The sequence below is a fragment of the Vigna angularis genome, chromosome 10 (genome assembly GCF_016808095.1).
Source record: "Vigna angularis cultivar LongXiaoDou No.4 chromosome 10, ASM1680809v1, whole genome shotgun sequence".
In the NCBI taxonomy this organism is placed as follows: domain Eukaryota; kingdom Viridiplantae; phylum Streptophyta; class Magnoliopsida; order Fabales; family Fabaceae; genus Vigna; species Vigna angularis.
In genome coordinates, this window is record NC_068979.1 from 16,059,729 (window position 1) to 16,076,607 (window position 16,879).

A 16,879-nucleotide genomic window follows, 5' to 3' on the forward strand; every position below is an offset into this window, starting at 1 on the left:
TGCACTAGTCAGCGGAATCCAGAATTCATTGCTAAGAGCAGTTGCACCGAGCTGCAGACACTTTGATTGAGTCTTTTCCTGATTTTGAATCTGTCCAGCTTAGAACTCACTTTCTGGACATCTCTTAATGCATTTCTAGAGTCTTGTTCAAGTTTAATTTGCTGTCCTGGAGTCATAAAAGTTGTTTACAGTTTCGTTTGAATCCTTTGCTGAAGTTTGGATGGTGAATTGGTCAAATTTGGTGTTAAAAAGTAACTGAACTAGTGAAATTTTGATTTGCTAGCATTTAGCCTCTGCTGGCAGCTCGCACAAGTCATATTTGGTAAACTAAAGTTGCTCGAACCATTAAATTGAAAGTCCAAACACGTTTGTGCAAATTGACCCTCTAAACCACCAATTTTCAACACTTTTTTTCTGATATAAGTTGCAGATTTTGAAAATTCAGAGTTTGGTATGATTAATGCATCAGATTCAGTGTTAGATTGGTAGCAAAAGCTTGGTTCAATTGAATTAAAAGAAGTGCACAATTCAAATCTCACCATAAATTGCACTATAAAAAGCTGTTTGAACCTGTACTAAGCAAATTTTAAATTTCTGATGCACAGTTTTCAGCCGTTCTCCTAGGCATTTTGTCAAACACTTTGCCTAGTTTAAATTTGGTTTCGAATTGATCATAGTTGCAACTTATCTTTGTTTCTTGCTTTTCAAATCCACTCTAGAGCCTTTCCTAAGTTCATTTTGAGTGCCACCATTCATTGGAAACCGATTAATTGATTGATTTAAGTTGTTTGAAAATCCTGCACATAAGCTGTTTGATAAAACTACAGTTGTGCATGCTGGTTTAACAGTTTCTGGCAGCAGTAGTGTTGATTTTCTAGCTTAATAATTGATTATTGGTGGTTTGTATGAGCTCTATGTTGGGTGCAGAACTATCTCAAAACGTCCCACAACACTAGTAGCATCTTAGGGAGTGGATTGGAGCAAGGAAAGATCAACATTGGAGCTGATTTTTGGTGCAGCAGAACCACGTTCTTCACTAGTCTGCATAAAATCTAGTTACTGCAACAACAACATATTTCACTTGGCAGCTGTGAGATTAGTGTGAATCAACCAAATTCACTTCCTTTGAGAGAAGTTAGAGCTGCACATCACTTCTACTTTCTATTCTCTTGTTGTTTCATTTCTATTCTTGCAAAAATACTTGTAATTGGCCATTAAATAAGTGACTTGAAAGAATTCACAAGTGTTCTTCCATCACTTGCAAACTTTGCTTTTAATTGTTCATATAAAATTGGTAGACAGTGAGTGTGTCTTGGATCCAAAGTTCCAAGCCTCACTTAGGAGATCCCACTTCTTTTAATTTTTGCAAGCGCATAGGCCAAGTCTTAGAAGTCCGCATTTAGGGTCTAGTTTTCTTTGAGTGTGAGTGTGTCTTTAAACATTTAATGAATCTAGAGGTAATTTTGATTTAAGGACTTTTAGTAAGTAACTAGGGATATATTTGGCAAGGCAAGACTTGGTATTTAAGCAACCTATACGGTTCACCTCTCTTACCTGGAATATTATCCTCAAGTGAAAACTTTTGTTCTTTATTTCAAGAAAACTTTTAAGTTCATTAAAATGTCTGGAAGACAATCCCCTAGAATTAGTGACACATCCAAAGATCAATTTTCATTCCAAACTCTAGTCAATCAACTCAATGAGATTGAGAGAAAAATAAGTCAAGAAAAAGTCCAGAGAGAGCTACATAGTGCCATGGTTGAAAATGAGTTGAAACTTTTGAGAGAGGAACAAGTCCAACATAGGGAGAGAAGTTATAGTGGAGAGTCCCAATATGAACAAGAGGCCTTAAGAGTAGGAGAATATTATCATCAACCCTCTTCATCAAGAAGACATAGGAGGGAATTTGAAAATCCTCCTCCTCCTAAGGAAGTTAATGTGGTATTGCCTCACTTTCATGGAAAAGATAATGTTGAGGCTTACCTAGATTGGGAAATGAAGGTTGAGCAAATTTTTGCTTGCCATCAAGTGGGAGAAGAAAGAAAAGTCGCTCTTGCCACCTTAAGTTTTCAAGGGTATGCAATGTACTGGTGGACTGCTACAGTCCAAGAGAGACTAAGACAACGACTTCCTCCAATAAAATATTGGAATGACCTTACAAATGCCCTTTGGAAAAGGCACATGCCTTCCTACTACAAAAGAGAACTCATGGATAAGCTCCAAAGATTGCAACAACAATCTATGTCTGTTGAAGAATACAGACAAAAGATGGAGTTATACATGATGAGGGCAGGAATAACAGAAGGCGAGGAAACTACCTTGGCCAGATTTTTGAGTGGATTGAATCTTGATATCAGGGACAGGGTTGAACTCCTACCTTATAGAGATTTGAATGACCTTGTTCAAATGTGCATAAAGGTAGAACAACAAAATTTAAGAAAAGTTTCTGTTAAAAGATTTCAATCCCCCTTTGAACAGAAGATTGTTAAAGAAAAAGAGCCCCTCAAACCTCTAGCCAATATAGTTGAAAAACCCAAACAAGAATCCTCTTCACACACTCGCACTAGTGAGATCAAGTGTTTTAAATGTTTGGGTAGGGGTCACATAGTTGCTCAATGTCCTACCAAAAGAACAATCATTTTAAGAGGTAGTGACACATATAGTAGTGAAAGTGAGAATGAGCAAGAAAGAGGTAATAAAGAGGAAGTATATCCTTGTGAGGGTCAACTTCTCATGGTGAGAAGGGTGCTTAACAGTCAACCAAGCCTAGAACACTTATCACAAAGAGAGAACATCTTTCACACAAGATGTCAAATTGAAGAAAAATATTGTTCTCTCATTATTGATAGTGGATCTTGCTGCAACTGTTGTAGCACAAGGCTGGTGGAAAAACTGAATCTTATTGTGATACCCTATCCAAAACCTTACAAACTTCATTGCTAAATAAAGATGGGGATCTAACAGTCAAGAATCAAGTTAAATTGGCAATTTCCATAGGAAACTTCAAAGATGATGTTATTTGTGATGTAGTTCCTATGGAAGCTTGCCATGTACTATTGGGAAGACCATGGCAATTTGATAATGACACTACACACCATGGTCTCACCAATACCATAACTGTGCACAAAAATGCTAAGAAATTTGTGCTTCATCCTTTGTCACCTGCCCAGGTGGCCAAAGATCAAGCACAAATGAAGCTCAACAAAGAACAAGAAAAAGAAGAAATAGAGAGAAGAAAAAGAGAGCAAGAGGAAAGAAAAGAAGAAGAGAAAAGAGAACAAGAAAGAAGAGAGCAAGAGGAAAGAGAAGAACAGAAAAGAATACAAGAGAAAAGAGAGCAAGAAAGCAGAGAGCAAGAGTAGAGAGACGAGAAAATAGAACCTCTGCCGACACTCTTCATAGAACAAAGACTCTTAAGGGTAGGTTTTCTATTCTTTAACTTTTCTTCATCTATCCTTAAGTTTACAAAATTCTACTTTTCTTACCAAGAATTTACCACACCATCTTTAACAAAGTTACAACTTGAAAAAAGTGGCAATTCACTTGAGCTATTGTTACCTTTGTGGTTACAACTAACTCAAGACAAAAATAAAATTTCAAAAGAAGTAAGGTTTCTTTATTGTATCGAAATTGAAATTTTCAAAACTAGGAAACCTTCTTCTAAACATACTTTTCCATGTATCTTATTAGGTCAAATGAATTTAATTCGAGCTATGTTTGATGATTATTATCGATTCATATTTGACCCAGGAGGAACTTTGATGGATCCTACAAAAACAAGTCCTCACAAAGACAAACCAATAGATTTGAGGACAAATCCTTTCCAAGAGGGAGGGGATGATACAAGAGCGCCAAGCATAATAATACAGCAAGGACCCATCACACGAGGAGAACAACCAAAAGATCCAGCATGGTCCAAACCAGCACAAGGGGAAGGATAACCAAAATACAATAAAAAGAAAAATAAAGGTTGGCACTCAACGTACCAACCTTGGAGCTTATCAATCCTCAAAAAAACCCATTTGACCAGCTCATGCATTCTACTCTGCTGCCACATGCTTGATTGCTGCTTGCAGAATAAAGTTTTCCACGTTCAGCACATTTGCCACGTGTTTCAATATTTGTATTAGGCATTTAATCTCTACCGTTCAAAGCTGGGAGAATCCATTATAAATTCTCCTTGCACAGATTGTAAAAACACTTTTGATGATTAATGAGTTTTACTTGTGCTGAAGCATTTTCCAGCAACCGAGACTCTGCCAAAAGTCACCTCCTATTGAGCTTTCCTTCTCCATCTAGCTTCCTTCCAGTAAAGGCCGTCTGAGCTAGATAACCCACTCAGCATAAAGCTCTTCCTCCATCTCTGCATCCAGTGAATTCACTCTTCCGCTGCTGCCCAACCACAAGTGTTATCATCTGCTGCATCCAATTCATTCTGTTGCCAGTTGCTTCTCGTGCGCGAATTTCGTCACTGCTCACGATCCAACTCATCATTCCACTACCTTCAACCCACACCTCTTCTGGAGCACCCTATCAAACCTGCATAGACGCACACATGCATACATGGAAATATGCACACATGAACACTTGCATACCATACACATGCTTGCACAGATGCATACATAAACCCACACATGCTTTCATGCATACATTCATACATGCACACAAGTATACATGCATAGATGCAGTCATGCACACATGCATACCTACACACGTACATATACACATGCAATCATATGCATGCGCACATGCATACATGCAAACATGCACATATGCATAGATTCATACATCCAACAATGAAGACATGCACACATGCACCTATGCACGCATGCATACATGCACATACGCATAAATCCACACATGCACACACGTAGAATGCACACAAGCTTACATGCACATGCAAACGCACTCATGCATACAAGCACACATTAACATATGCATACAACAATACATGCACATATAAATACATGCGTACATGCATACATACATATGCATATTAATACACATGCTGGCAGATATGCATACATTAACCCACACATGCTAGTACACATAGATGCATATATGTACACATGCATAACTACATACGTACATATGCATATGCATACACATGCATGCGCACATGCATACATGCAAACATGCAGATATGCATACATTCATACATGCACCCATACATACATGAACACATGCACAAATGCATAAATACAAAGCTGTATACGTGCATACATGTACACATCCACACATGCATGCATGCACATGCGCACATATGCACACTCACACACATCCATGCACACACGCATACTTACACAATCATACATGCACAACCACAAATGCATATATGCACATATGCCTACATGCCCATATGCCTACATGCATACATGCAAACCTGCATAGTCACACACACGTATACATGGAAATATGTACGCATGCACACATGAACACTTGCGTACAATACACATGCTTGCACACACGCATACATGAACTCACACATGCATCCATGCATACATGCACACAAGCTTACATGCATAGATGGAGTCATGCATAGATGCACACATGCATACCTACATATGTACATATGCACATGCAATGATATGCATGCGCACATGTATACATGCGAACATGCACATACGCATACATTCATTCATACATGCAACAATGCACACATTCACACATGCACCAATGCACACATGCATATATGCACACACGCATAATCCACACATGCATACATGAACACATGCACACACGCTTACATGCACATGCAAACGCACACATGCATACAACAAGACATTCACACATGCATACATGAACCCACATATGCTTACATGCATACATACATAGATAAACACACGCTAGTACGCATAGATGCATATATGTGCACATGCATAACTGCATACGTACATATGCACATCCATACACATGCATGCGCACATGCATACACATGCATGCGCACATGCATACACATGCATGCGCACATGCATACATGCAAACATGCAGATATGCATATATTCATACATGCACCCATACATACATGAACACATGCATAAATGCACAAATACAAAGATGTATCCGCGCACACATGTACACATCCAGACATGCACACATGGACACATGGACAAATGAACATTGGAACACATTCACACACTCTCACATGTACACACACATACGTGCACATGCATACGTTTATTCATGCGGACATTCAAATATGCGCACACATGCATACATAAACACATGAAAAACATGAACAAATGCCCACATGCACACATTCACACACGTACACAACCATTCATGCATGCATGCACACATGCATACATGCATAGATGCATACATGCACCCAAGCATACATGCATACATGCAAACACACATGCATACACACATGCATACATATATCCATGGATATATGAACACATGCATAGATACATACATGCATAGATGCACACATGCATACATGCATACGTACATATGCAAATGCATGCAGAAATGCACATACATGCATGCATACATCCACGTATGCATACATGTGCATACATGCACATGCATACATCCACACATGCATAAATCTACATTGGCATAAATGCACACATGCCCACATGGACACATGCACCCATGCACACATGCATACATCCACACACGCATAAATCTCCACAGGCATACATCTACACATGCACACAAACACACTCGCACACACGCACACATGAACACACGCTTACATGCAAATGCAAACGCAAATGCAGAGATGCAAACAAGCACACATGCACACATGCATACATGCACATATGCCTATAGGCATACATGCATACATGCATACATCCATACGTGCATACAGACATATGCACACGCATGCACACATGCATACATACATATGCATATTCATACACATGCTTGCACCATTGAATACATGAACCCACACATGTATACATGCATAGATGCTCACATGCTTACACGCATAGATGCACAAATACATAAGTACATACGTACATATGCACATGCATCCACATGCATGCACACATGCATCCACATGCATGCACACATGCATACATTCAAACATGCACATATGCATACATTCATACATGCATTAATGCACAAATGCAAAAATGCACAAATGCACAAATGCACAAATACAGATATGTATACGTGCACATATGCACACATCCACACATGCACACATGGACATAAGAACGCATGCACACGCTCACAAGTACAAATGCGTAGGTGCACAAGCATACGTTTCTTCATGAATACATTCAAACATCCATAAATGCACACACGGATACATTCAAACCTCCATAAACACTTGCATACAATACAAATGCTTGTACACATGCATACATGAACCCACACATGCATCCATGCATACGTGCACACAAGCTTACATGCATAGATGTAGTCATGCATAGATGCAAACATGCATACCTACATACGTACATATACACATACAATCATATGTATGCGCACATGCATACATGCGAACATGCACATATGCATACATTCACACATGCAACACAAGCAAACACATATGCATACATGCATACAATGCACACATGCATACATGCACACACATAAATCCACACATGCATACATGAACACATGCACACACGCTTCCATGCACATGCAAACGCACACATGCATACAAGAACATATTCACACATGCATACAACCATATATGCACATATAAATACATGCGTACATACATACATATGCATATTAATACACATGCTGGCACACATGCATACATGAACCCACACATGCTTACATGCATACATACATAGATGAACACATGCTAGTACGCATAGATGCATTTATGTACGCATGCATAACTGCATACGTACGTATGCGCATGCATACACATGCATGCGCCCATGCACACATGCAAACATGCAGATATGCATACATTCATACATGCAATCATACATACATGAACACATGCACAAATTCACAAATACAAAGATGTATACGTGTACACATCCACACATGCACGCATGGACACATGAACACATGCACACACGCTCACACGTGCACATGCATACGTTTATTCATGCACACATTCAAACATGCGCACACATGCATACATAAACACATGCAAACATGCACAAATGAACACTTGCATCCGCGCACACATGGCCATATGCACAAATGCCCACATGCACACATCCACACACGTACATAGGCATACATGCATGCATGGACACATGCATAGATACACATATGCATACATGCATAGATGCACACATCTACACATGCACACATGCACCCAAGCATACATGCACAGATGGATACATGCATCCATGCAACCACACATGCACACATGGATACTTGCATCCATGCAACCACACATGCATACATGCATACGTACATATGCAAATGCATGTACAAATGCATACATGCAGATGCACACATAAACACCTACATACAATACACATGCTTCCACACATGCATACATGAACCCACACATGCATACATTCATACGTGCACACAAGCTTACATGCATAGATGTAGTCATGCATAGATGCACACATGCATACCTACATACGTGCATGTACACATGCATACATGCGAACATGCACATATGCATACATTCACACATGCAACAATGCACACATGCACCAATGCACACATGCATACATGCACACATGCATAAATCCACACATGCATACATGAACACATGCACATATGCACAAATACAAAGATTTAAACGTGCACACATGTACACATCCACACATGCGCACACACTCGCATGAACACATGCTCACATGCACGCACGCTCACATGTACATACATTCATACATTCATAGATGCACACATGTACACATGCACACATGCACCCAAGCATACATGCACATATGCATAATGGCATCCATGCAAACACACATGCATACATGCACATATGCATACATGAATACATCTATACATGGATAGATGAACACATGCATAGATGCACACATGCTCATGCACAAATCCATAGACATGCATGCATATATGCACGTATGCATACATGTGCATACATGCACATGCACACATCCACTCATGATTCTGCACACACACACGTTTTCATGCATGTGCAAATGCCCACATGCATACAAGCACTCATGCATACATGCAAACATGCACATATGCATAAATCAATACGTGCATACAAATGCCCACTTGTACACATTCACACACGTACACAGGCATGCATGCACACATGCATAAATGCACACATGTACACATGCATACAAGCACCCAAGCATACATGCACACATGCATACATGTATACATTCAAACACATATGCATACCAGCATACATGTAGACACACATGCATACATCCATACCTGGATAGATGAACACATGCATAGATGCACACATGCATACATACACATGCATGCATACATGCACGTATGAATACATGTGCATACATGCACATGCATACATCCACTCATGCATCTGCACACGCACAGACGCTTACATGCATATGCAAACGCACACATGCATACAAGCACACATGCATACATGCAAACATGCACATATGCATAAATGCATATGTGCATACAAATGCCCACATGAACACATTTACACACGTACACAGGCATTCATGCATGCATGCACACATGCATAGATGCACACATGTACACATGCACACATACACCGAAGCATACATTCACACATGCACACAAGCAAACACATATGCATACATGCAGACACACAGGCATACATCCAGACATGGATATATGAACACATGCTCACAAGGCCAAATGCACACATGCCTATATGTTTACATGGACACAAACACAAATGCACACGTATAGTCGCACACATGCATACCTTCACATGCATGCTTGCACATGCATACATGCACACACGCACACGCACACACTCATACATGCATACCTTCACATATGCATAGATGCACGCATGCACACGCATGCATAGATTCACACATGCATATACAGACGTACATATGCTTGATGGACAAATTTATGAGCACCAAAATATGATGTCACAAACTTGTTTTTCAATCGGCAAGTATGACCGAATCGTTCAAGTAATAAACTTGGTAAGACCAAGTATCGTTCTTCCCAAAGGACTCACGGCCTAGTTTAGTTATGTGATTTCTTGATTAGCTAAGACTTAAAGACGAAATATTTGAAGTTTAATATGCAAGACAAAAAGATAAACATGTATGCATGAAGTTTGATCAATGGCAAAGACAAAAGATAAACACTTTCAATGAAATATATGAATAAATATGTTGTTGGGGATCAATTTCATCTCATCCACTCTCATACATTTTAGGAATTCAACATTCAAATCATCATTGTTAATGCCACTCTCTAAAGTACCATTCTAGATGGCTTCTCCCTAATCACGAGTTCATACAATTCCTAGCATTCCTAATGATTAGTTCATAAGTGCAGGAGCTTAACGACAACCAATATAATATTGGGAGAAATTCCCCGGATCTAGACTTCCCCGTACGTTCCCGTATCGACAAAACCAATGATCATGCATTGAATGAGTTAAACGATGCAAGCTTTAAGCAAAGAGGAAAAACCCTAACTAATGAGGAAAGAAAGCATAAATCTTAGATTAAGATGCAAGCATAAATTCCATATATGAGAGCTTCAAGAGATTACATTGATTCCCCAACAAACATACAAGGTTTAGTTCACCATATTCATGGTGAACCTAGATGAATTACAATGAAAGTATGAAAGAATAAACCCTAAAAAGGTGAAGAGGTAGCCTGAGCATCCAAGATCCTCCTTCAAAGGGGTGGAAGAGAGAGTGTTTGCCTCCGTTCTGCCAAAGATACCTAACCCTAGGAAACCCTAAGGCTTATATATCATTCGTAAATTACAAAATTTTAGGTCCAAGCCCATTAAAGTGCCGCTCAGCGGTAAACTACCGCTCAGCGGTAAGTGCGTCAGCTCGGTTCTTCCCCTCAGCGGCCATTTTGCCCCTCAGCGGTCCTCCCGTGAGCTTCTGAGTGCCGCTCAGCGGTAAACTGCCGCTGAGCGGTGCCTTCGGCTTCTCCTTTTGCACTCTTTGATTCCTTTTCTGATTCCCTCTCTCTCATTCTTCACTTCTTTCACTAAATTCACCTTAAAACCTGCACAAAAACACTGAAATCAAGCATAAACCTGTCCAGCTCTCTTATTTCTGAAAATATGGATAAAAGTATGATTTCAAGCTAGTTTCTAAGTCTAAAGGTTGCTTTTAGTATCAATTTTAAGCATGAAAATAACAGTTTTTCAACTATTATCACAACCCCAAACTTAGAACTTTGCTTGTCCTCAAGCAAACAAAATGTAACTCAATCTCCAACCAATTCATATGATGGTTCACTCATTCAAAAATCCTCTTTTTCAAGATAAATAACAACTTCACTCAAACTTATGACCAAGAGTTCAATCAAGATGTGCACATGCTTTAGTGTTCACAAAGTCATTTAATTTCCAACAAATGCTATTTTTCATGAATGATCAATCAATTAAGCATGGATGTTCATGTGCTTATGGACTATTTCCTCACTAGGTAAAGTGTTTCACTCAACACACAAGTGTATAAGAGGTGAGGTGTTTCACTCCTTCACTCTATTATCACAATGTCACACGAATCAACTTTGCCTTTCATTTTACCACAATCAAAAACATTCACAAGCATGCATCATCACAAGGACTTTTCAATGGCTTATAATGTGGCTGGGCTAACAAGAAAATTGGTTTTTCTGGATCACAAAATCCTTGAGTTAAGAGAATCATAACAACACAATCATCTTATTCATTCCCAACTTTCTTTTACCTTTGCATTTGCATTGAGCTTTACTTCTTTTTCTTTTCTCTTTGCATATTCTTACTTTTTTTTAGCTCTTAGCTCAATGCTTTTCTTTTCATGTTTTCCCAACAACCCCAAACTTGAACATTTAACAATACCATACAAGATCTTCTACTTAACTCAAGGTAAAGATTTTCAATCAAAGGTTTTCAGTGTATGTTCAAGGCTAAGGGTTCAAAGGATAGAACACAACGTGTTCTCTTTTAGTAGGCTAACTTTATGAATTTGGCTAATAAAAAGGGTTCCAACAAATGGCCTTGATCACATGATGCAAAACAAGCAATTGATTCAATCATAGAAAACCTGGGCAAAATCATTCATGCTTTCAAAGTAATAACATTCAATCATACCAAAAACTCTGGAGCTCAAAACCTCACATATAAGCTCATTCACATTTGACATACACATCCTGCTTAATCTCACAATCACAATCATAATATCATGCATTTGTTCACAAATCTTGTGAACCACCTGTATAAGCATTTTTAATGTGCACATCTATCTCAACATCAATCAATAAGCATCATCAAGCAGTACTTATCACACAATCACAGTTAATAGCAAACCATCATAACAAACCAGGTTTTCAATAGAGTACATCAAATCCTAATCTAAAAACAAAAACAAATAAGTTCAGAAAACTTAAACCACGAAAGCATAATCATATGATAGCATTCATCAGTAAATGCTATCTCAGCTCCTCATCAGTCTGAGCTGTCCTCTGTATCTTCCTCTTCCTCCTCATCTTCATCATCATCAAATGCATCCTCCTCCTCAGCTTCATCTTCTTCCATATCTCTAGCTGAAGCTTCAACTGCTCCAGCTCCTCCTCCATGTACTGGTTCTTCTGGCCAAGCTACTACATTGTGGAATTCATCCATATTCCACCTGTGGGCTGGAGGTGTATCATACATCCCCACTATCATCTCAGCAGTGGCCACCTGCCCTCTGTGAATGGACTGCAACTGAGCACCTATAAGAGACATATACATGTCCCTCATCTGAAATGGTTCTGCTTCATGTGTATCAGCAGATGTCTGGCTCTGTGCTGGCCCTCTCTCTCTACGAGCACGGCGTGGTGGAACTGGCTGAGCAGCATCCTCACCTCCACAGTACTGTCTATAATAGGCCTCATCAATAGCTTTTCTTGGCCTCTCAAATGGTGGAACAGAAGTGTCCACCCCAGCTAGCTTGCAAAGGTGAGTGATCAAAGAAGGATGTCCTAGTGGTGCTTTGTTGTTTGAGGTGTTAGCACATACACTAATTTCATCAGCTATCACCTGCCCAATATTAACATTCAAATTTCTGATAGCACAGTAGATGAATAGTGCCCTGCTGAGAGTAATATCTGACACATGTGAACATGGCTGAATGTTGGCATGAGAAAATGCCATCCAATATTTTGCAAGAGGATTCAAATCTATCCTCCTAATGTTAACCACTGAGCCAGATCTATTCCTTTGGAAGTGTCCTCCAGGTATACACAACACTCTCTCCACATCCTCAAAATCAGCACCTTCCTCCATGCAAAGAGCAAACTGACATTGCTCACCAGCCCACACAGTATCCAGGAAGTTGTTGATAGAATCAGGATCATACCTGATAGCATGGCCTCTGACATAACCCAAATAATTCTCAGCTGGATAATCACCAATCTTCTTTGCATTGGTGTAAAATTCCTTCACCACAGCTATGTTGGCAGGTGCAGGATAAGTGGCTAGCTTTCCCCAATCATTCCCTAACACTTGCTCTCCAAATTGAGGAGCAAAGTTAGGTATCATTCCAACTTTTCTCTCCATCAGAAGTCTCCTGTCCTGAACCACCCTAAAGTGCTTCTCATGTTTCCTAGAGAGGAACCTGCCAGAATGGAGTTGCTCTGGTTCCTTTTCCTTTCTCTTGGTTGCCATGCTTTTCAATCTTTTTCCTGATGAAGATGCCATTCCTACATTCAAAACTCAAACAAAACCACAGAACATGATGTTAATCATTAGTAAAACAAAGAACACAACTCCTTTCGAAGCTAAACCACCGCTGAGGGCCAGAATTTCCCCTCAGCGCCACCAGTGCCACATTCCAACACGCAAAATTTCAGAAAAACCAAATCTGGCAGAGTGCCGCTCAGCGGCAGATTACCCCTCAGCGGTAACTCTGCAGATTTTTGAAAAACCTATTTTAAAGCTGTCCTAACTCCACCCAAATGCAATTTTCAGTTTTCCAGTTCATGATCATGCAGTTTAATCGGTTCAAACATCAAATATATCATCAAATCATGCATAGAAATCAAAACCCCTAAATATTCATGCTTTAACAATCACATTCAGATTCAAGAACCCTAGAATGAACAAAATGCATTTTACTTACTTGGGTGGAGATGCTAGATGCAATGAGAATGCTTCCAAGCTAGAATGCTCTCTTCCAACCCCAAACTTTGATGGCACACTAGTGAAAAAGTGAGTGGAAGAGATATTTTCTTAAGAGGGAAGAGTGAAAAGATGTGGAAAACCTAGGAGAAGGTGTGTGGAAGTGTTCGTGCAGAGAAAAGCCTGAAAGTATGAGCAAGTGCGCAGCTTAGGGTTTAAGAATACCCTAATGGGCTCGGGTCCCGCTAAGGGGAACTAAAGCCCATTCTGCGAGAGTACCGCTCAGCGGTAAAATACCGCTCAACGGCACTTTCGTGATGTACTCCTCTCCTTCTTTTCTTAACCTACGTGTCTTCCCTACATGCCCCTCCTGGGTTCCCTGCAATTCAATGTAAAAAATGCTTATGCAAATCCTAACTAAAATAAACAAACAGAAACAATCAATCAGCTGGGTTGCCTCCCAGGTAGCGCTTGTTTAACGTCACGAGCCTGACCCAAAATCCACCAACACCCATCAGTAAGTGTAAAATTTTCTTACCAACACCCATCAGTAGGTGTTACAAACTGAGTATCCTTCAGTAGATACTTAACCACCTAGCATCCTTCAGTAGATGCTATATCCAACAAAATATTTACAAAAATAATGTCCACAAACTAAAAGTTACAAAACCAAAAATCAAAATCAAAAGTTTTTAAATCACTGGGTTGCCTCCCAGCAAGCACTCTTTTAACGTCATTAGCTTGACCCAATAAAGCTCATGTTCCTTCTTCTTTTTCTTCTTCTTTCCACTGAACTTCTTTAGAAATTTGATCAAACCAGGAACCTGTTGCAGTGTCTCAATCATAGGAACTTTAATCTCCAATTTCTTGAAGATTTCCATAAAGCACTTGAATTTCTTTTCTTTCCTATGATTCTTCTTTAGATGAGGATGTGATTTTTCATATGATTTCTTCTTCTTTCCTCTCATCTTCTTTTTCTTCCTTTTTCTCTCCCTAAATTTTCTCTTTTTCTTTTCTTTTATTTTTTTCTTCCCTTTTCTTTTTCTTTTCAACTTCTTTATTTTCACACAAATTTTCTTTCTCTCTTCTCTCTCAACCACTTCTTTCTCTTTTTCTTCATCTTTATTTCTCTCACTCAATTCTTCTTTTTCTTTTCTCTCTATCTTTTCCTCATCGCCCCCTATTTTTTTCTCATCAAGAATCTTGTCACTTTCAGTGATAATGGCTTGCCCTTCCTCCTTAGGGTTAACTTCAGTATTAACCTCATCATTCAATCTCTGACTAATGGAATGAAGCTGCATCTCCATCCTTTTACATGATTCTTCAATGCTTTTCTGAGTAGCATCAGAATTTTTCAAAAATTGTTGAAGGGTGTCATCCAAACTTCCTGATAGAAAGGTTTGTTGCTGTTGCTTGTTAAATTGCCCAGTTTGTCCAGCTTGCCCACTTTGTTCCTGACCAATACTTGAGTGTGGTTTCCACCCTTGATTGTAGCTCCCTTGATGGTACTGATTGGTCATGTAGTTTACATCCTCTACGGCTTCAACTGGAAAGGCACATTGACCATTGATATGGTCACCTCCACACAATTCGCATAACTGGGATTGTACCTGTGCAACAGTCTTTAACTCTTGTGGCAATTGTTCAAGTATCTTTGAGAGATTCTCCAATTGTTGAGTTATTAACTTGTTCTGAGCTATCAAGGCATCATTGGATTGCAACTGTAGAACTCCTTTTTGTTGAATAGGAGCTCCTCTTTCACTGTTCCACTTATTATCATTAGTAGTCATGTTTTCAATTATTTCTGTGGCTTCCTCTGGAGTCTTCCATTTGATATTGCCTCCAGCTGAGGCGTTAAGCATCATCATGGTTTGTGAACCAAGACCTCCAAGGAAGATTAGGACTACTTCTCCTTCGTTAAATCCATGCGTGGGAGTCTTTCGTAATAGGCTTTTATACCTGTCCCATGCATGCCCCAGTGATTCTTCCATGCCTTGTCTAAATAAGGAGATCTCTTGCTTCCCTTTGTTCATTTTAAAGCTTTGTTGCTGCCATTGTTGTTGTGGTTGGTTCTCAAATTGTCCGGCAGCTTGCCAAAATTGGCTTTGATCCATCCTTGAGTGAGGTTCCCACCATTGGTTGAGATTACTTTGGTAGAATTGAGTGCCCATATAGTTAAATTCTTGACCAAATTGCATTCTGCAGACATTAGGCACAAAACCCTAAAAACAATTGTTATCACAAAAAGATATAAAAGAAGATATAAGATTCAGAGAATAAAATAAAATAAAAACAGAAAATAAAATAAAATAAAATAAAATAAAATAAAAACAGAAAAAATAAAAACAGAAAAATAAAAACAAAAATTCAAAATTAAAGTCAAAGATAATCAATAATCACACAAATTAACCAGTTAAACCACGAGTCCCCGGCAACGGCGCCAAAAACTTGATGGACAAATTTATGAGCACCAAAATATGATGTCACAAACTTGTTTTTCAATCGGCAAGTATGACCGAATCGTTCAAGTAATAAACTTGGTAAGACCAAGTATCGTTCTTCCCAAAGGACTCACGGCCTAGTTTAGTTATGTGATTTCTTGATTAGCTAAGACTTAAAGACGAAATATTTGAAGTTTAATATGCAAGACAAAAAAATAAACATGTATGCATGAAGTTTGATCAATGGCAAAGACAAAAGATAAACACTT

General features: G+C 39.1%; 1 protein-coding gene across 1 annotated transcript; it reads left to right on the forward strand.

The window, feature by feature from the left end:
• Nucleotides 1–1,755: 1,755 nt before the first annotated feature.
• On the forward strand, nt 1,756–15,739 carry LOC108320710 (uncharacterized). The gene is made up of 3 exons (XM_052870000.1): nt 1,756–2,736; nt 2,874–3,170; nt 15,599–15,739. Exons 1-3 carry the CDS (start codon nt 1,756–1,758, stop codon nt 15,737–15,739), a joined length of 1,419 nt encoding a protein of 472 aa, XP_052725960.1.
• The last annotated feature ends 1,140 nt before the right edge of the window (nt 15,740–16,879 follow it).

Coding starts and splice junctions, on each gene's coding strand:
- LOC108320710 (XM_052870000.1), top strand. CDS start 1,756: ATGGTTGAAAATGAGTTGAAACTTTTGAGAGAGGAACAAGTCCAACAT. Junction 2,737..2,873: donor GTGAGGGTCAACTTCTCATG/GTGAGAAGGGTG, acceptor CAACTGTTGTAG/CACAAGGCTGGTGGAAAAAC. Junction 3,171..15,598: donor ATCCTTTGTCACCTGCCCAG/GTGGCCAAAGAT, acceptor TAAATTGCCCAG/TTTGTCCAGCTTGCCCACTT.